The following is a 21,510-nucleotide window of genomic DNA, read 5'->3' as shown; positions in this document are numbered from 1 at the left end:
CACCGCAGCATCTCGTTCCCTATTCAGGGAACCAAGGTTACATACGTAACCGAGATGTTCTTTATCCCCGCGAGGAATACGCGGAAGTAAGCGCAATTCCTTTGAAACTATCCATTGCGCATGCGCAAAGCCAGCAGGACGGCACCGTGGGAAATAGTTAGACCTACTACAACAAATAAACAACAAGTGAGAAAAGGTAAATTTGATCCATTATTTCGTTTTGGTTTCCTTGTTTATTATATTTCCCGTTTCGAGCTGAAAGCAATGAAACAAACGTCAGCTTTTCATATTTGGTTCATACAGAAAAACAGAAAAACAAAATATTGATTCGTTATTTCATTTTTGGTTTGCCAGATTAAATGGAATAATTGAATGATCGGATGATACACGGACCACCTGGGTCTTCAGTCTGTGATTAGTTCATCTCACCTCTTATCTGACAAGAAGTCTTCGGGTTTAAGTCATTCCTTAATCACGTGACAGCCCCATACGCAAAACTAACGCGGTCTTGAGCCGGAAAGAGAATTGATTAGTTCATCTCATGAGTCTTTCGGGTCGAGTTTGATTCGTTCCTTAATCACGTGACAGCCCCATACGCGAAACCAACGCGGTCTCGAGCCGGAAAGAGAATTGATTAGTTCATCTCATGAGTCTTTCGGGTCGAGTTTGACTCGTTCCTTAATAACGTGACAGCCCCATGCGCTATTTCTGACATTTCTGTCACTGTGTTTTTGTTACTGTTTGTTGAGGATCTGTGGTTTGTTATTATTTTATAAATAAACAAAACCCTGTTATAAATAAAATTTTGATTAATTTGTCTTCTTGACTGTCTATCGGTAAATAAACACTAGGCTATAATAATATAATAATCCAAGCTTACAATTAAAAGTATTTATAGACTAGTTTGTTCATTTTTACTCCAATTTTGAGTTTGCTGGTATAATAATTGCTTTTCCTAGGCAGACTTGACATATTGGTGTAATATATGTATAAGAAGATTGCTCAAAAAAGGACATAATGACATACATTAAAAGCAAATAACATTTTGAATTTGAATTATTAATGTTAAAGACAAATGTTAAAGACATTAAGGTTATGATAACTTCAGCTTTAACAGTTTTAACCCAGCTCAGAGTGAGGAGTTTCAGATCCTGGTGCACTGCCAGTGCAGGGGCCATGTTTTGGGAAGACTTTGACGAGAGGGTAGCAAGTTTGAGGCCTTCTGCTACCTCTTCTAAGACCTCAGATGCTATGATGGAGATGCGGGCCAACCTTGCAGAGCCACTCTTAATCCCGCACATCAGACCCTCTGGCCTGGTGGAGGAGATGTTCACCAGTATACACAAGCCTTTCTGAAGTCACAAAGACAAGACTTTGCATTGTGGCCACATCCGTGCCATCTGAATTTTTTTTTCTAAAACTGGGCAGATTATCTCAGATAGAAGAACTCACAGACTCAGCCCATCCAAGGTCAGGGAGCTTGTTTTTTTTTTTTATAATGTAAACATGCCTTAAAGCAAGTCCTAAAAATATAGCCACAGTGTGTTATTTATTTTAAAGCTTATTTATTTTTATTTATTTAGAAAAAGACTAGCTTGTTGTGCAATATTTTTGTTGTTGTGATTTTAAAAGGTAATTTGTTATTGTTATAAGGCTCCGTAGCTTTAGTATCTCTTAATTTTCATTTATTTTTTATTCAAATGGTTTAAAATTATTTTGGGAATAGCTTGTTGTGCAATATTTAGTTTTTCTTTTTTTTATATTGTACTTTTAAAGTTCATTTGTTAAGGTTATTAGACCCTGTGGCTTTATTATCTTTTAATTTTAATTTCATTTTTAATTATTTACATTTTTATTATTTTAATTTATTTTGGAATAGTTGTCCTCTTTGTTACAAAGCTTTTCTGTAATAAACAATAAACAACTATTCAAAAGTATGTACAGTGTTTTGAATGTTTATAAAGTGTCATATGTTACAAAAGTATGGTTTACACAGACAATCTGATTTAATAACTGCACAACTAAACACAAACAAACAAACAGACAGAAAAAAAGATCAACATTTTAAGCATAACCAACTCTTTATTTCCACATTCAGTGTTATGGAAAAGTACCACCATGACAGAAATTAAAAACAACAATTTGAAACCAGAAATGCATCACGTTACTGTAAGAGTAAATAATACTAATAATAAATAAGTACTACGCACCCATTTTGTAAAGAAAGTTGTAAATGAACTAATTACTCTAGCCAATGTTGTCACATCACAGTACAAAAGAACGAAAAACCCGAAGAACCGAAAGATGAACTATTCAATTATCTGCATTATTTTACTGTCAGTGTCTATGGTTTTAGCGTATGGGTCTGTCACGTGATTAAGGAACGACTCGACCCGAAGACTCATGAGATGAACTAATCAATTCTCTTTCCGGCTCATATTGCATTGGGTTTAACGTATTGGGCTGTCACGTGATTGAGGAACGAGTCAAAAACCCGATAGACTCGAACTATGAACTAATCAATTATCTTTCCGGCTCATGCTGCATTGGGTTTAACGTATTGGGCTGTCACGTGATTGAGGAACGAGTCAAAAACCCGATAGACTCGAACTATGAACTAATCAATTATCTTTCCGGCTCAAGACTGCATTGACTGACAGGTGAATTACTACTACTAGAACAGAACCCATAGAATAATGCGCATGCGCGACTGAACGAATCACTCCCCGAGACGACTCGTTCTTCCCGAGTCACATTAAAGATTCGTTCAAAATGAACGAATCGTTCAAGAACGACACATCACTACTGAGGAGGCGGAAACTTACGGATATTTACATCTCCCTTTTCCAGTGTTTATGCTTTCGAGGTAATGTTAATGTTATGTGGCAATGTTATGTATAACATAACTGTGATGAAGAAGGCAGGGAATTGACGAGGAGGGGGGACAAACTGCCATTGTTAAGCATTGTATTTATGGGTTCAGTGCTGGAGAACTTTAAGCCCTGCATTTTGTACCCCTCTGTCAATGTATTCATCATTTTCATTGTTTATAAACAAACCACATCCACCCCCCGCAATTTTGAAAAACTTGCTACGGCCTTGAGTACAAGATACGCCGTAATTTGATTGACCGCGGGGTATCTGACATGCTACACGCGCGGGCCGGAACTACTTTTGTGCTTCCACTAGCAGCGAGCGGGTGGTTTGTGTGCGCGCGCATGTTGACGACGCCGACGGTAAGTTACAAGGGCTGTCTCTCTGCCACATACAAAGGCCAGAGTAAAAGCATTTTAATATTCCGTTTTTTTTTTTGCCCCTTTTTGTACTTTGTAGATGCCACCCAAGAAGAAGAAAGGGGACATAAGAAGCTTTTTCATAAAGCAGAGTCAGAGTGTAAGTAGGCAAAATAACAAACTAGCCACAAAAAAACTAGCAGTAGTGACTGACCAGGCTTTCAAATGCATATTCTGTGGAAAATACTATTAACTGGTGATAGTATTACCCAGATAGAATGCTACGTTAGCAAGTAACTTAATGTCAATTAGCCTGTAAGTTACCTTAACTTAGAATCTTGCAGTCAACATAAACGTGAGTGTACTGGAGGGTAAATAGTGTTTATAGTAGAAAAAGGTTATTATATTTATTTATTTATTTAGATTTGTTTCCTTGTGGCAGAGTATTTTGTGTTAGTGTAAATACTAATGTACATAATAATTTATCTCAATAAAATGTTTGGTTGTAAAGCATTACACAGTCTCAGATTTATATTTTTTAAGAGTGCATTTTTGAGATTATACAGTTATACTAAAACACCATTAAATCACTGGTATTTTACAACAAGATGGGGGGGGGGGGGCTTATGGGGGTGTCCCCATAAGCTGAGACCAAACCTACATGACATGTGTTTTGGGTCTTGATGACAATATATATGACATCAGACAGTGATCTCCAAATAGTTGATGCTTGGTAGAATACCCATTTTATGCCTGCCAGTGGATGAATAATACATCACAACCCCTGAATCGTTTATTAAAATAAACCACAAGGTAAAATCATGACGACATAAAAATCTTTGGTCAATACATCTATATACAGTAGGTTATGCAAGGCTCACTTCATAATCCACTTATGAAACAGAGCATGTATGAATGCATTTCACTCGTGAATTAGGTTTTTTAAGCCACTGATGATAAGCAAACACTCTCTATTGAATGCATGCTTGATGATCCGTTTAGTCAGGTGGAGATTGAAACAGAGAGATGATGGGGTCCTCATGGTTGGTTATCACCAAGACACTACGAAACTTATCTAATAAAGTTTTCAGCTGCGAGCGACGCATGTTCTCATTGTACATGATCTCTTCCAGGTGATGATGGCCTCTGAAATAATGCAGCAGCCTGAAGAAAGACGAGAAAACACTAGTTTACATGTACCAAAACAATCAGTTTATAACTGGACTGACAGCTCAATCGGACTGAAAAGCCGTTATATAAACACCTCAATTGCTCTGACTGAGCTTTAGCCTGAATTATATTTTTACAGAATTTTGAAGGGGTGATGTAAATCTAAAATGATCCAAAAAACATTAGCATGTAAATGCTTGAATCTGACCATCAGATTCAAAGCTACCTTGTGCACATGAACAGGGTATTATGCCTATATGTACATAATTTTTTTCATTTTATGAATGTTCCTATGCTTATTTAGGCATCAAGACAAATATTAAAACTACTTTTTCAGTAGCTCCAGTAACATTATCTTTGCAGTGACTTTCTAAAGGTTTTCTGAATGCGGCAACAGAAGTATATATTCAGAACACAAGTAAAGCATATTTATATATATATATATATATATTTATATATATCAAAAATTGTATATATATATAAAATTTTTGATTCTAATTGAAACATTTAGACTTCATATAAACATCAAATTTAAAATCTAGAATAGTACTAAATATCACATATACTGTTCTGTACAAAACTACCTTTGAGATTGTAAAAATTTGCAATAAAAGACACTCTGTCACCTGGCAAACAAGCGTAGGTCCTCGGGGTTCTGTGCTGCTGGGACACGGAGGATGGCCTGCCGCTCATGTTCAGTCAGGCTGGCCAGAAGAGTTTCTGTCATTCTTTTATTGAGAGGAGAGTCTCCTCCAGTCTGGAGCTCAGCGCTCGAGTTATCCATACTGGGACTCGTGAGGGTCATGTCATCGCTACTTGCTGCAGAGGGAAAATGAGAGAAACTACTGGGACTTTATTTGATCATTGGAGTATATTTCCACTTATGTGTGTGTGTTTATGTGTGGAGTTGGAGCTTGCTGGGTTACATACTGGGAGAGCCGAAACTCAGGGCGCTGGGCGTGCTCAGACTCCGGCCTGTAACGCGTGTGACTAGGGGTAGCTCCTCCTCCCGCAGACCAGGCTCCTCCTCAATAGGCGGGACCAGCAGACAGACATACGTATGCAGCTGAAACAGCAGCCGGTGCTGGAGCATCCAGACCACCATCTGAATGAGCTGGGCCTGCTCAGATACACACACACATGATGGTGAAAGTGAAAGTGAAAGTGAAGTGACATTCAGCCAAGTATGGTGACCCATACTCAGAATTTGTGCTCTGCATTTAACCCATCCGAAATGCACACACACAGAGCAGTGAACACACACACACACTGTGAGCACACACCCGGAGCAGTGGGCAGCCATTTATGCTGCGGCGCCCGGGGAGCAGTTGGGGGTTCGATGCCTTGCTCAAGGGCACCTAAGTCGTGGTATTGAAGGTGGAGAGAGAACTGTACATGCACTCCCCCCACCCACAATTCCGTCCGGCCCGAGACTAGAACTCACAACCCTTCGATTGGGAGTCCAACCCTCTAACCATTAGGCCACGTGTAGTTACAGCCTCTACAAGCAGGGGTGAACTGACAATGCTAATCACACAAATCCTGAGTTCTTGACCCTAACAGAGGTTAAGTCAGATCCAAATGAAGAAATGCTTTACTTTCCAGCAAATATTTGCTAACATCTGAAACAAGTCCAACACTACTCTAATTTCCCCTTTCACATACAATTGTTGCATATTGCCACCTAGTGGCAGTAGCTCAGAACTTCGATCCATTTAAAGCATCCATTACTCTGTTAATTCACATAGTAAAATAATGAATGTATGAATATAACCACTCAAAACAAATGATCAGCAATATGTCTGAAAAAAAAAAAGGTTTTCTAAGACTATTCAACTCAAATAATTATAAAATTATTATTTCATACATAATTATTCAGAATATTTACAGAAATGTAAAATTGTATAATTCTGATTAGAATTCATTACATCTGGTCACCTGAGACCGCACATGGCTTCCTGTCTGCTGTTTGTCAGAAATAGTGAAAAGGCCACTTTAGACTCATACCTCATGCACAGGGGCATCTAGTGGATTCCTGAACTCAGACAGAGACACAGGAAGTGAGAATTTAGCTAACATGGAGGGCAGGTCATGGCCTGGAAATTGGAGGGCAAACTGCTCAGCCAAAGGAGAATAGCTGGAGGAGAGAGACATGAAATCATGACTTATATTCTCACTGAGATTTCTGAAAGAATTACAGATTTTAAAGTGTGTACAACAGAAAATGCAAACCAACTTAGAGCTTTTTTCTCGAAACCACATACTTACATGCAGATGTTTGCATGGGGAGAGAGCATATACACGTTGTTCTCACAGAGAGGATAGATAATGATGGCTTTACCCCAGTATACCAGATGTGCAGCTATCTGGAAGACCTGAGGAAAGCAATGGAACATTTTAGGTCGCTGGTTTTCAACCACTAGAGGAACTGAGAAAACATTCAAGGGGACTGATGAAACAAATGACAAAATAAGGTTTAAAATAAGGGAAAACAACTAATAAATGCAGCTATTTCCTTCCTTAATTTAACTTCTAAACAATAGTATTTTTCTTTAAAAGAACCAAGATTCCCACATTTGTAAAAAAAAAAAAAGAAAAAATATATATATATTTTTTTTTAAACTCTATATATATTATTTCTCACTCATGTGAATGAAAATTTTTTATAACACTATGTTCATTTTTGCTATGAATTTACATTATCATGTAGAAATTGTAAAAATCTTTATCATTAATTGTAATCCACCATGCATGACATGTAAATTCAGCCATTAAAAGTAAATTCTATTCATTCATTAAAATTAACAAGCAGACAAACAAATACAAATCAAAAGAGTGGGAACATTCAAGAAAGGTTAAAACTTCTGAAATCCTGAAATTTAATTTAAAAAAAACAAAGAGTGCCAGGCCTTTGAATATTGTTGTGAACTATACAGGGCCTCGGAGTCATTAAGGTTGAGAATCACTGTTTTAGATTAAAAATAGTTAAGCTCTAGCCATCGCATAATGTTTTTACAACAGTAGTTTTTTAGTGTAGTCTGTCCACTAGGGGGCAGTATAAGACTAGCTATAACAAAAGCAACTGCTGTAACTTAAAGTATAACTTCATGTTACTCCCTTATCCTGTGGGGGTCAGCACAGCATTAGATTTCTGCCAAAACTACGTTTTGTCAAACCAGTGAACTTTTTCCATGTGTCAAACATTAAGGGAGGACAAGGCTGATAAAAGTGCACAGTGCTATCTCGTCTTGGACCTGTAGGAGAGCCAGGTCAGCGTCTTGAGCCAGCTGCTGCAGGTTCTTCACGGCTGAGCAGGTCTTAATGAGCCGGACCAGAGCAGGAGAGCAGTCCAGTGGGAGCTGAGCCAGTAAGGTCTTCTCGTTGTCCAGGAGCAGCAGTGCGTGATACGGCCTGCAGGGGGCACAGCATCACAACACTACTTACAGTTCAAATTACACTCTGGTCTTATTAGCAAGTGCACTTGACAATGCAAGATCGTTTAAAAATACTGCTTGTCTTAACACACTTCCAAAAGTATATATATATATATATAAAAGTTTTAATGTTTTCCAGAAAATAACTGGAAGCAACTAGCTTGCTGAAATGCAACATGATGAGGGCATGTGACTCACCGAATGGCCTTTAGGCTGCACTCAAGAGCTTCTGGTGGGATGTGTTTCCCTCCTACACGATGGATTTTATGTGGCAGGCAGAAACTGACCTCAAGCCAGTTATTAATGTGAAGCCGAACCACTCCAGTTGTGCAGAGACTGAAAACAATACCAATAACATAATTACAAAAATGAGGAAAGCTGTTCTTTTAGTGCAGAATATGTTAATATTTAAAGAACTCCACACAAACTCAATCATTATTAACACCTACTGGTGCTTTTAGTTAATATTTAAAGTATAATGTAATTATACTAATGTAATTTTTTTTTTGAATAACCGTGTAACATTTAAAAATATTTTTCAAACATTACTCTCTTAGCATTATTTCTGCAATCGCAACTGCAGTGTAAATACATTTAAATATACATTTCATTTGATTGGTACCGCTCTATAGTCTCATCATTCTAATATAATTTATAGATTAATTGTAAGAATTTAACATAAAAGATGACGCATCTAATAAAATTAAGAAAAAAGTAAAAATGCCACTGGAAATCAATTAAGGTGGCAAATATGGACTACTCCTGGTTGGTTGTATTTAAATGTATTGCCATATCAGCTTCATTGACTATTACATGGCAGGTACAAAATAAACATCCAACAACATAATATCAAATAAAATATAATAGAAACAAACATTTTATCGAATTCAAGTTTTTCTGGGTCCATAAGTCCTTAAAAGTCTTCCTGATAAACAATGCTGTCTCCTAACATTATAAATTGGACAGACCAAAAATATGTTTATAAAAAAGTTGGTGCTACAGTATTCACTGATTTTTAATACTGACTAGTGAAAAAGTAGATTTCTGTTGCTGCTGTGAGCTAACCACCGCACAGAATATGAAGAATATAAAAAATGTTTTGGGACTCAGCTGTCCACGACTGGCCTAAACCAGCCAAGGACAAAAACACACTGCCAAAAATTCTTTTTATTGACAAAATCCCAGAATATATTAAGACATAATTTTTGTAAAAACATCACTCACCCCTAACAAAACGATCAATTAGATCAATTATAGCCCTAACTAACCTATCCCTCACTCCTAACCATAACCAACCCCTATGAGGGGAATCTGTTGTGTTGTTGTCAAAGCCTCTAACCCAGGCTGACAAGAGTGCTTGGGTAAATGACGTACAACATAAACCGACTCACCTGTCATAGGCCTCGGTTAGGTCTCTTGCTAATTTGCACTTGGGAAGGATCTGGCGAAACGGCGACTGTGGGGTGCCGTCCGCTATAATGAAAGGTGAACAGCTTGGTGAAAATCATGTAACACCTTCAGTATTTCTATTAGCAGGACAAACACTGCACACTTCTAGGGAACGAGATGTCTCACTCTCAGGCATGGTGGTGACCTCGTCCTGCACAGCCAGCATGAGCTTGGCCTCTCTGGTGAGGTACTGACACCTGCGCTCCTCGTGCTGCAGGGCGATGGCAATGCGACGAGACAGGTTATGCATACAGTTGATGACTGAGGCGTCTGCGTTGGCCTGCAGAAGGCACAAAATCAAGATGAAAGATGGATATTGTTCAGTTGATGTCAGTGACGTGATGCACATTTTTGCTATTATCTATTAATTCATTACACAACTTTAAAATGCAATAATTGATTACACCTTTTCTCTGATGAGCATGTTTTTAATTTGTATTTAAATTCATTTCGATATAGATTTTGAAATAGACCTGGAAAATAAATAGATGCATTAAAAAAAAAAAAGGTAGTGTGGCATAATTATGATTATTTCTTAGAAGAAATATTCTAATAAAATATTTTTGTATGATTATTTATATTTCAAACTATTTTGTTCAAATCAAAATCATGTGGTTTAACAGTCATATATATTCATGGTGTGAGTCATTAAATGTAATCTTCAAAACCAACATATTAGTAGTACATTTCTAAGCAATTAGCGTGCATTGTACATTTTAGATCATTTTTCCCTTTCCTGGACTCATTGTCATTGACCATAATAATTACAGGTACAGCTCTGGCAAAAAGCTGACTTTGTTGCTCTTTGTTTTTGCTTCTAACTTTTTTTTCACAAATACCTTTCACACAGCAAATGTTTTTTTGTTTTTTTTGTTTTTTCAGATACAGGACCAACGTGCATGTCTAAAGCACCATAGTTACATGATTAAACACAAAATGAATCTTTATTAAACACATCAAAGAACAATTATAAACTGAAGGTTATATAATCTAATTATAATGTATAATCTATTTATATATCTTATATTTTATATATAATAAGGTATTACGTTAAATCGACAAGTTATTAAACAGTTCACCGAAATACATGACGTGTGTCATATTAATTTGATCATTGGGTCATGGATGTGACACTTTTTTTTTGTCTATATTAATTTGTTAAAAAATACATTACACTTGCATTAACTTGTGACTTGAATAAACCTCTTCTGTGATAAACACATTCTGTATTAAAATAATTTTGATATCGTAGAGGGAGCATTAAGTACAACCCAACCAAAAACACAACCTTTTAGCAACCTAATATTTTATAGAATATTTTGATTCAAATGTGCACATATGGTAAATTTGCAGATTAATGGTAAGCACAGTGACGGAGGGCGTGTACCGGGAAAGGGAGTGGGCATGCTGGTGAACTGATATGAGCGTGAGTTTGCATATTGTGCAGCTGCAGCTCTGACTCAGCACTCTGCCGTGTCGAGTCATGGTTGCACAGGGGTGGGTCTGATCGTGTGCAGTCTGATTGTGCAGAGTCCCGCCTCCCTGTCACTCAGTCTGATAGACAGCACACTGGAGGCTTATCACAGCCCACACCCTTTCTGAGAAAACTACACTCTTGACCTCACAGTTTCACAAACAGCTGATTCGTTGATTCAGTTCCATACATTTTATTTCAAAATAACAAATAATCAAACCATGGTTAAAGCAACTGATCAAAGTCTCCAGATCGCAATAAAATGTACACATTTCTAATGTATTAACTGCTAAATGTACAGTACATTTTGCAGTTTATACATTAGAAATGAGTACATTTTATTGCAATATGTAGCAAATATCAAACTATGATCAAACCAAATGATAAGTCTTCAGATACTCTACATTTGCACCCCAATTTAGAACAAAATAACTGTTTTATACAGTATAACTTACTGAAAAGCAAACTCATGTTTTACTGGAATTTTATGTTTTATTTAAAATACTTTGAATTTGGTATGATATTTTATAGATTTAATGTCATGATTAAAATCACAAATTTTAAGTGTATCTTATTATTTTTGTTGACCACTGTATCTCAAACAGTGGTGTGCAAATATTTGTTCACTTTAATTCATGATAGTTTATTATTTTAATTTTTTTTTCTTTTACATATGTATTAATGGATTTGTGTTCATTAAGAGTTGAAATATACAGTTTTCTTACCCTTAATGCAAAAACGACACTGAACAGGATCATGGTGGGCAGTTCTCTTTTGGGGGAGGGGTCAGTTTTGGAGACCTGGTGAAAGCAACATTGTTAATAAATAGAATAAATAGAATTAGATTAAGCCCTTATTATTATTAAGCATGTATTTCAAGAAATATTAATGTGTTGATACTCTTAAAGCAACAATAAATAATACTCTGCTTCTGCTTTCTTTTAATGTTGTATCATAACAGTGCATTACTTAATGGTTGCATAAAGAGTAATGAAGTTCAGATTATTAAAAGAAGTACAGCCTTATAAGACACTACATAGTATTTATTTTTGAGAAATAAATGTTAAATGTGAAATACATTATTTTTTAAGTCTATGTAGATTACACTTTCATTGTGGAGGTTAGTATAACAGATCATGATGCAGCATACATAACAGACAAAGTGCTCTTTTAATAATCTGAATCAATACTAAATTTACGTGCAGCTTGACTTTATGTGTTATATATCTGAGATGGTAAATAATGTTACATTTTCATTCAACAAATGCAGAGTATTATTTCTTGGTAAAGAGGACTAACATATTTTCTCTCCAACAGAAGGTGGAGCTCTTAGCCTGTGATGGTAGTCACCTTTGCATTGGCAATATATAATCATACATACATCACACAGAGTCTCCTGATGACTAAACATTGCAGAGGTTTATGGAAAGAATAAATGGTCACCAAAATACAGTTCAAAATAATTTCCTTCACCCTCAGACTGTGACCTAACAGCAACATTCAAAAGTCATTTTTGCAGTCAGTAAGCTTTTATTGCTATTATTATTATTATTATTTTAAAGAAAAAATACTTTTATTTAGCAATTATGTGTTACATTGAGCAAAGGTGCCAGTAAAGACCGTTATAACATTAACCTGTTTTTTTAGAACTTTCCATCAGATTTTGTTTTCCAGAAAAATATGAAGCAGCTCAACTTTTTTTAACATTGATAATAAGACATTTTTATTAAGCAGCAAATCAGCATATTAGAATGATTTCTGAAGGATCATGTGACACTGAAGACTGGAGGAATGATGCTGAAAATTCAGCGTTGCATCATGGGAATAAATTACAAAGTCGTTTTAAATCATAATACTACTTCAGAATATCATTGTATTACTGTTTTGGTCAAATAAATGCCGTTTTTCAAAAACATTTCAGAATCTTACGGACCACAAAACTTTTGAATGGTATCATATGTATATCAGACACATCCTGGCCGGACATCTTTCATTTAAACATTTGGCATGTCTCACCTGAACAGTATGTGGAGGCTGCAGTAAGGTTGGATGTCCGACGAAGCGCACATTGTCTATTTTTAGTTCAAACTTCTTGCCGCACATATCAGACTTGGTGGCCAAGATGGTGGCAAGAATACTATCAGAAAACCTTTTAAGGGAAATAAACAAACAAACAAACAAAAAAGCCATAACTGACAGTGAACACAGAAGAGGTGAAACTAAAATCAGTCAATTACAGTGGTGGGTCTGATTGGCTTTCAAGATCTAATCTACTCAGCACTGAGAATTATACGCTCTATTATTTCTATGGGATTCACAAGGGACGGGACATTGGGGAAATTATTTGGTAAAGCCTCTGGACTTTTTGTTTTCTGATCTAAATATACCAATAACCTCTATGAGTTGAGAATGTGTGGTGATTAGATCTATCTGGCAGAGTGAGGATGAACCTGTCCTGTATCTATTTCACCCATTCAGACAAGGCTTTTTAGAGAGAAGCAAACCCAAGAAAGCCCATGGTCCAAAAGTCAGTGGTCTGATTTAATCTCTTTCAGTGGTGAAATTACTTTGTGAGGGGAAAAGGTTAAAGGAAAACGGGTCTTTAAATGTGATGAGTTTAGGAATATTGCAGTAATGCAGGCCCTTCACCTGTACAGCATTTGATTGAATGATATTTCTTGATTGCAAAATTAACCCAGGCAATTTATTATTGTGGAATGATGAATTACAAAGAATGTAACAATTATAATATTGCAACTTTTTCAAATGGGTTACTCTAGATTAGATTAAAGGTGATATCGTGATCTTAGATTACATAATAAATAACACACAATTACTCATAGTTTCCCAGATTACATTTTCCATTTCATATATGCGTTTCTGTGAATATATATATATATATATATATATATTACACACACACACATCACAAATTATCAGGGAGAAAAGGTGAACAAAGATGGGGTGCTCTGAAGAAAGGAGAGGTGGTTCAGAATGGTGTTTAATCTTACCCTGCTACCAACTGTTCATCAGTTAGTGGAGTTTGTTCTCTGAAATGGGAATGGGGCCATAAAAAAGAAAGAAAGAAAGAAAGAAAAAACAAAACAAGAACAAACAAAAAGGGAAAATGCAGCAGACAAGTTGCCAGGATGCATGACATAAGGGTGCAAAAACAAACCAAATTTTTAGGATTGGTCAAAAAGGACAGCACATTTATTTTCTTTTTAGGTTTTTAAATGTGGCGTCAATGTTAAATTGTGATATTTGTCATATCTTTCTCTTTTTTTGGCCTAATATATATATATATATATATATATATATATATATATATATATATATATATATATATATATATATATATATATATATATATATATATATATATATGAACTTACTTTTTTTTTTTTTTCGCTATGCAGGTGATTTTTTTTATGATTTATAATTTAGCCTATACTAGTAGTGGTAGTAGTGATAATATCTCAAATACACATTAAATTTACAATGTAGTAGTAAACTTTTAACTAAGTTCTTTTCTGGATCAGGCCATAAATATATTGTGTTTCTTGAATAGTTCATCCAAAAATTCACCCCCAGGCCATCAAAATGTAGACTAGTTTGTTTTTCTCCATCAAAACAGATTTAAAGAAATTAAGCATCACATCAATTTCTTATCAATGGATCCTCCAGGTGCCTACCAAAATGAGTTCACACAACTGATAAAAAACCATCACAATAATTCAGACGTTATACACACAAGTCCAGTCCATTCAATAACATGCTGTGAAATGAAAAGCTGCATGTTCGTGATAAACAAATACATCAAATTTTTTTTTTACTTTAAACCGTTGCCTCTGGCTAAAAGTCCATAATAACACTTCCTCCAGTCAAAAAATACATCTCCTGTTCTCCACTCACATCAAAGAATTTTTCATTTGTGCTTATTTCTCTCCTGATTAAAAAAGGGAATATTTCTCTGGAAAAAAAAAATATATCATGAATACAATACTGAAAGCAATGATTTAAAGTTACAAAAACCCTCAATGATGGGTTTGATCATTAAAAAATGGGTTTCACTTCACAAGACATAGACAAGACAAGACATAAACTGATGGACTGGAGTCATGTGGATAACTTGTGGATTATTGTGATTTTTTTATCAGCGGATTTATTCGGACGGCACACATTCACTGTAGATGATCCATTGCTGAGCAAGTGATGCGACGGATTTCTCTAGAACTGTTCTGATGAAGAAACAAACTCATCTACATCTCGGATGACCTGAGAGTGATTACAATTTCATTTCTATGTGATCAATTCCTTTGAGCACTCACAAATGACCCAGCATAACATCCAGACAACAATCAAAAATTGTCCAAAACAAAAACATACAGCACAATAATGAACTAATGGTGAAACTCGCGATCTCCTGACATCATGCCAGCACGGATTACTGCATGCAAAAAAAAAAAAAAAAAAGGCTGACGACAACAGAATGCACAGAAAACACAACTCTAGTATCATTTACATCAACAACATTCATTGTAGTAAAGAAACTTTCAAGGAATAATAAACCCTTAACTCCTGTCTTTGCATAATACCTTGAATCGCCATCCTGGTCCTCTACAGAGTCACTTGGGGTGTTCAGCACATATGGACTCCGCTGTTTTGCTTTGATGGAAGAAAATACACATCTTGAAAAGGACAATTCTTTGTGTATATTGCATGTGTAAAGTGGTAGTGGACTTTTTGCAATGTATCAATTACAAGGAACCTTTGGAGTGGCAGTGTCAGGTTGATACAGAATTACAGACAGAAGAAGAGGAAGCAGGAACACTCACATGTTGCTGATGAAGTGTTTTCACACACCCTCTGAAACGGGTATCGAAAGAGTAGTTTATTTCCTCTGCTGCCAGAGCTAACTAGTATAACACTTATTAGGGCCCGAGCACCGATGGTGTGAGGACCCTCTTGGAATTGCTCCGTTTATTATTATTAGGGCCCGAGCACCGATGGTGTGAGGACCCTCTTGGAATTGCTCCGTTTATTATTATTATTATTATTATTATTAGGGCCCGAGCCAATGGGCGCAGGGCCCTATTGTTCCCCTAAGGATTATTCTTCTTATTATTATTTTTATTTTTTATGAACCTTCCGGGGGTTTTTGGGGGCCTTAACATACTCAAAAACTCTTGAAAATTGGCACACACATTGGAACCTGCGGCCATCAGGACGCCACAGAGGCTGGGACCCGGGCGTGGCACAGGGGCTCTACAGCGCCCCCTGGAACACAGTCAGACACCTTGAACCATAGCTCACACACACTTGCATGTATTTATATGAAACTCAGTACACTTATAGATCTCATTGAGCTGAACAACTTTTGCGCTCTATGTCATAGGCTCCGCCCAACAGGAAGTCAGCTATTCAGGGCTGTTTAAAAAAAGCATGCTCTGGAATTTGAAATACTCCTCTGAGGACTTTCAACCGTTTGCTTCGAAACTCGGTGAACATGATCTCAAGACATTGGGGATGAAAAATTGCGAGGGGATTTTTGATATCTCGAAGGGTTTGCCCGTGGCGTGGCGTTGAATTTAGGGCAAAAAATTAGAAACAGGAAATGCCTAATAACATCCACATACATTACCTGAGTTTGATCAAACTTCATCGGTTTGTTCGAAGTATGATACCGATCGTATATATGTGACTATTAAGAGTCAACGTTATAGCGCCACCAACTGGCAGCAGGAAATTGAGTCATTTTCAAAATGCTTTGAATTCAGCATCTTATTTTTACTCGATTTGCTTCAAACTTCATCAGAATAATGACAAAACATGGCCGATGTAAACCTGTTGTGGGAATATTGATATCTTATATATTGTTGCCATGGCAACATGTCAAACGTGAATATTCTGTTATGGTGATTTTGAGGCAGATAACAACCTCAGATTTACATGAAACTCAAAACACATATCAGTATTATTGATAGCTAGACAATGGAAAAAGCTTTTACAAGGGCGTGGAAGAGGCACTCTATAGCGCCACCTTTTGTCAAAAGTGGGGGGGTTAGTTTTAGCTACAGACACCAAACTTGGTACGTATATTGTTCTTATAAAGACAGACAACTTTCTAATTCACAGTTATCAGCTACGACCAACAGGAAGTCGGCTATTTTGATTTGAATATGGATTTTTGAAAAAAAATTGAGCTGTGATTTAATCCATACTCCTCAGAGGAAAAGTTCACTATACTCACCAAACTTTATCTACATGTTGCAAAAACATTGAGGAACTTAAATTGCAAACGGATTTTGGTCAGCTTGAACGGTTTTGTCGTGGTGATTTTTTGAAATGACAGTCAAAAAAGGAATCATTAACTGTCTTGTATTTTTAAATTGCAGCTTCCAAACACTTAAAAGCATTTTCTCATACAGAGATCAAATCATTCTGAGGAAATATGCATAGTTTCATGACTTTACGACAATGTATGATTAAAAGAAAATTAAAAAACTGTCAGACATCTCATCTCACTCTGTCCCTCTGTTTGAGGAATGTATGTGTGCTGACTGAGTGTGTGTGTGTGTGTGTGTGTGTGTGTGTGTGAGTGTGAGTGGGGGATGGGCATGAGCTGAGTGGCAGACAGACAGGGAGAGAGAGAGAGGGACTTAAACATCTCTTTAATCACCAGAAAAAAAAAATATTATTTTAAATTGTTTTTTTTTTTTTGTTGTTGCTAATTGTGCTGTTTTCATTACAGCTTAAGAAATCTCTTAGGCCTTATCCTTTTCTGACAGTTTCAGTGATTAAATTTTAATGTGCTGCAAATAATAATTTTGGTCCCACTTTATATTAGGTGGCCTTAACTACTATGTACTTACATAAAAAAAATAAGTACAATGTACTTATTGTGTTCATATTGTATTTTAAAACACTTTTGCTGCTATTGAGGTGGGATAGGGGTAAGGTTAGGGAGAGGGTTGGAGGTATGGGTAAGTTTAAGGGTGGGTTAAGGTGTAAAGTATGGGTCAACAGTGTATTTATAAATGCAATTACAGAAATTAAATACAGATGTAATTACATGTAGTTTTATATATATATATATATATATATAAGTACAATGTAAAAACATGTATGTACACAATAAGTACATTGTACTAAATTATTATTTAAAATGTAAGTACATAGTAGTTAAGGCCACTTAATATAAAGTGGGTCCATAATTTCAAACTCATTTGATACTGACCTCTGACACCCTGTGATTGACATTAATCTGAATTTATATAATCTCATGGATGTAACAGTAAAACTGTTCAGCTCACAGATGACGACCAAGCTGTGATGCAAGCAGAACTATTTCACAAATGCTTATAGGTCAATAAATTTATAACAAAACACTTTTAATTACTTAAGGATTTGGTAACAAATTAAAATATTGTCTCATTTTTTAACATTAGTAAATGCATTGGTAGATACCTACAAAATACCTACCACAAAGTCTCTTGGTAGGAAATCCAAATCCCAGCAGGAAGTCGGTTATTTAGAATTTTCTCTGCAAAATTGGTGTTGTTTTTGCCATTTTCTGGGGATGTACTTTAACAAACTCTGAAAAAAGATTTATTCAGATCACCACCAAACTTGGTCAGTTAAATCTAAAGGCCTTTGCGATGTTAAATTGCGAAGATCTTGAGGTTTCGTTAAAGGGCGTGTCCATGGCGACCTGACAGATTTCGATGTTTCGCCATGAAAAAGGAAGTTGCTGTAACTCAGACATACAATGTCCAATCTGCCCCAAACTTCACATGTTAGATAAGACTTCTGCCCTTAACAGAGCTTCATGCCCATATTCAGTTATAGTCATAGCGCCACCTGCTGGCAACAGGAAGTGACATGTTTTACGCTGCGACAAACTACTCCTAGAAATCTTTTGACATTAATGTATTTTTTGTGGTCAGTCTAATCTTAAGGCCTGAGCAATGTTAAATTGTGGAGATCTTGAGTTTTTGTTAAAGGGCGTGTCCATGGCGCCATGACAAAATTTGACATCTCGCCACAGCAAGAGAAGTTGTTGTAACTGAGGCATAAAATGTTCAATCTTCCCCAAACTTCACATGTTCGATAAGAGTCCTGCCCTGAACACATCTGAAGGCCAATATTCCATTATAATGATAGCGCAACCTGCTGGCAACAGGAAGATTGGCACATATATGGAATAAACATTGATATATTCTACTTATATTTATGAGTTTAAACGCATATTTCTCACCGTTCACCTATTTACTAAAGCCACTCGCTGCCGGTGAGCCCGGGTGCGAGGGCCCGTTCATCGCTGCTTGCAGCTTTAATTATTAGGGCTCAAGCCTGGAGGGCGAGAGCCCTATTGTTTTCCTTAGGATTATTTGTTATTATTATTATTATTATTATTTATTATTATTATTTTTCTTCAAGGTTTCGGGGGCTTTTGGGGCCCTTAACATGCTTAAAAAGTCTTGAAAATTGGCACACACATTGGAACCTGCGGCCATTAGGGCCGGGCAGAGACTGATACACGGGCGTGGCACAGGGGCTCTACAGCGCCCCCTGGAATGCTGAGGGCCATATATCATACATACTTGCACGTAGACGCACAAAACTCGGTACACATATAGAACTCATCAATACAAACAACTTTCGAATTGCATATCATAGGCTCCGCCCAACAGGAAGTTGGCTATTTGGGGTTTATTATTCATATTTGTCGTCAAAGTTGTGGGGGCTTTTGGGGTCCTTAACATACTCAAAAACTCTTGAAAGTTTGCGCACACTTTGGAATCTGTGGCCTTAAGGAGCCTGCAGAGTCTGGGACCTGGGCGTGGCACAGGGGCTCTACAGCGCCCCCTGGAACACAGTCATAAATGTTGATGTATAGCTCACACATACTTGCACGTATTAATATGAAACTCAGTACACATTTAGATCTCATCGTGCCTAACAACTTGCGTATTGCATGTTATAGGCTCCGCCCAACAGGAAGTCAGCTATTTAGAGTTATGTAAAAAGCATATGCTCTGGAATTTGAAATACTTGTCATAGGTTTTTTACTCGATTGCCGCCAAACTCGGTCAACATGATCTCAAGACAATGGGGATGAAAAATTGCCAGGGGATTTTTGATATCTCAAACGGTTTGCTCGTGGCAAGGCGTTGAAATTATGGCGAGAAATGAGAAACAGGAAGTGTCTAATACCATCCACATACATTTCCTGATTTTAATAAAACTTCATCAGATTATTCATTGTATGATGTCGATCGCATATATGTGACTATTAGGAGTCAAAGTTATAGCGCCACCAACTGGCAGCAGGAAGTGTGTCATTTTCAAAATGCTTTGTATTCAGCATCTTATTTTTACTCGATTTGCTTCAAACTTCATCAGAATAATGTTAAAACACAGCCTATATTAATCTGCTAGGGGGATATTGATATCTAAAAATATTGTTGCCGTGGCAACATGTCAAACTTCAATACTTCTCAGGTGATTTTAAGGCATATAACATACTTAGAATTTCATGAAATTCAGAACACATATCAGTATTTATGATAACTAGACACTGGCAAAAGTTCATAAGAGGGCGTGGAAGAGGCACTCTATAGCGCCACCTTTTGTCAAAAGTGGGGGGGTTAGTTTTAGCTACAGACACCAAACTCGGAACAAAAATTGTTCTTATCAAGACGGACAACTTTCTAATTCACAGTCATCAGCTACGATCAACAGGAAGTCAGCTATTTTGATTTGAATGCGGATTTTTTTTACATTTAGCTGTGAATTAATGCATACTGCTCAGAGGAGAGTAACACTATACACACCAAACTTTGTCTACATGATGCCAAAACATTTTAAACAACTTAAATTGCCAAAGGATTTTGGATAGCTTGAACGGTTTTGTCGTGGTGATTTTTTTAAATGACAGCAAAAATGGAATTATTAATTGTCCTGCATTTTTAAATTCCAAACACTTCAAAACTTTTTTTCATACAAAAAAAAAAGTCATTCTGAGTAAATATGGATAGTTTCACGACTTTACAACACTGTATGGATAACAGAAAATTAAAAAACTGTCAGACATCTCATCTCACTCTGTCCCTCTGTTTGAGTATTATGTGCTGAGACTTACATTGTCTGAGAGAAAATGCGCCCCTACAGGTTCAATTCCTTAAAGGGAAATTCGACTGAAAGGGAGGAGACTGTCTTTTGGTTTCACTTTTAAATCGGTTAAAATACAAATAAATACTTGGATTTAATTCACACTGACAAGCTAAACCAACATATATGATTATTATCAGGTCAGGACTCATTAATAATTGATGTGTGGTCAGTGATACGTGAGAAACACGAGAGATGAATCACCGCTCTGAGCACCAGCGTGTGGAATGACGAGCTCAGAAAAAAACGAGTTTATTCTTGTTTTATAGCTATTAAAAATAAAGTATTGCAGCGATATCACACAATTCACCAATTAGAGCACACCAAGAGCTAAATTAAGATGTTTTTGAACTGTTTGTGTGAAAATGAAATATTCGCGGCTGCCTATATCTGAAATCACTGCCTCTGATCAGCGCGTACAGTGTCACAAGTTCAAAACTAACGAATTTATTCTTGTTTTAGAGCTTTTTAAAATAAATTATTGCCATAAATGCACACAATACATCCATTATAACACAACACGAGCTAAATGCAGGTCTTTTGTGACCCGTTTAAGTGTGCAAGACTATTTGAA

General features: G+C 36.5%; 1 protein-coding gene across 3 annotated transcripts; it reads right to left on the bottom strand.

Annotated features, from left to right (window-relative positions):
* Window positions 1–4,000: 4,000 nt before the first annotated feature.
* Window positions 4,001–15,696, bottom strand: LOC113042293 (GATOR complex protein NPRL3-like). Of its 3 annotated transcripts, XM_026201036.1 has the most exons (14): window positions 15,599–15,696; window positions 15,359–15,428; window positions 13,772–13,810; window positions 12,777–12,909; window positions 11,486–11,560; window positions 9,413–9,566; window positions 9,229–9,310; window positions 8,036–8,173; window positions 7,658–7,814; window positions 6,672–6,778; window positions 6,411–6,540; window positions 5,334–5,523; window positions 5,030–5,222; window positions 4,001–4,397 (listed from the first exon to the last, which is right to left on the bottom strand). In XM_026201036.1, exons 4-14 carry the CDS (start codon window positions 12,861–12,863, stop codon window positions 4,232–4,234), a joined length of 1,479 nt encoding a protein of 492 aa, XP_026056821.1. In that variant the 5' UTR covers window positions 12,864–12,909; window positions 13,772–13,810; window positions 15,359–15,428; window positions 15,599–15,696; the 3' UTR covers window positions 4,001–4,231. The 3 variants fall into 3 exon arrangements, with proteins under 3 accessions (XP_026056821.1, XP_026056831.1, XP_026056813.1); XM_026201046.1 differs by lacking the exon at window positions 13,772–13,810; XM_026201028.1 differs by lacking the exons at window positions 15,359–15,428; window positions 15,599–15,696 and having other exon boundaries at window positions 13,772–14,050.
* Between the last annotated feature and the right edge of the window lie 5,814 nt (window positions 15,697–21,510).

This window comes from Carassius auratus, chromosome 3 (assembly GCF_003368295.1).
Source record: "Carassius auratus strain Wakin chromosome 3, ASM336829v1, whole genome shotgun sequence".
NCBI lineage: Eukaryota > Metazoa > Chordata > Actinopteri > Cypriniformes > Cyprinidae > Carassius > Carassius auratus.
Note: the sequence above shows the minus strand (reverse complement) of the source record. Positions and strands in the feature narration are given on the sequence as shown.

Coding starts and splice junctions, on each gene's coding strand:
- LOC113042293 (XM_026201028.1), bottom strand. CDS start 13,920: ATGTCATGCATCCTGGCAACTTGTCTGCTGCATTTTCCCTTTTTGTTT. Junction 12,910..13,771: donor GATGAACAGTTGGTAGCAGG/GTAAGATTAAAC, acceptor TTCCCTTAAAAG/GTTTTCTGATAGTATTCTTG. Junction 6,541..6,671: donor CCCCATGCAAACATCTGCAT/GTAAGTATGTGG, acceptor TCTCTCCTCCAG/CTATTCTCCTTTGGCTGAGC.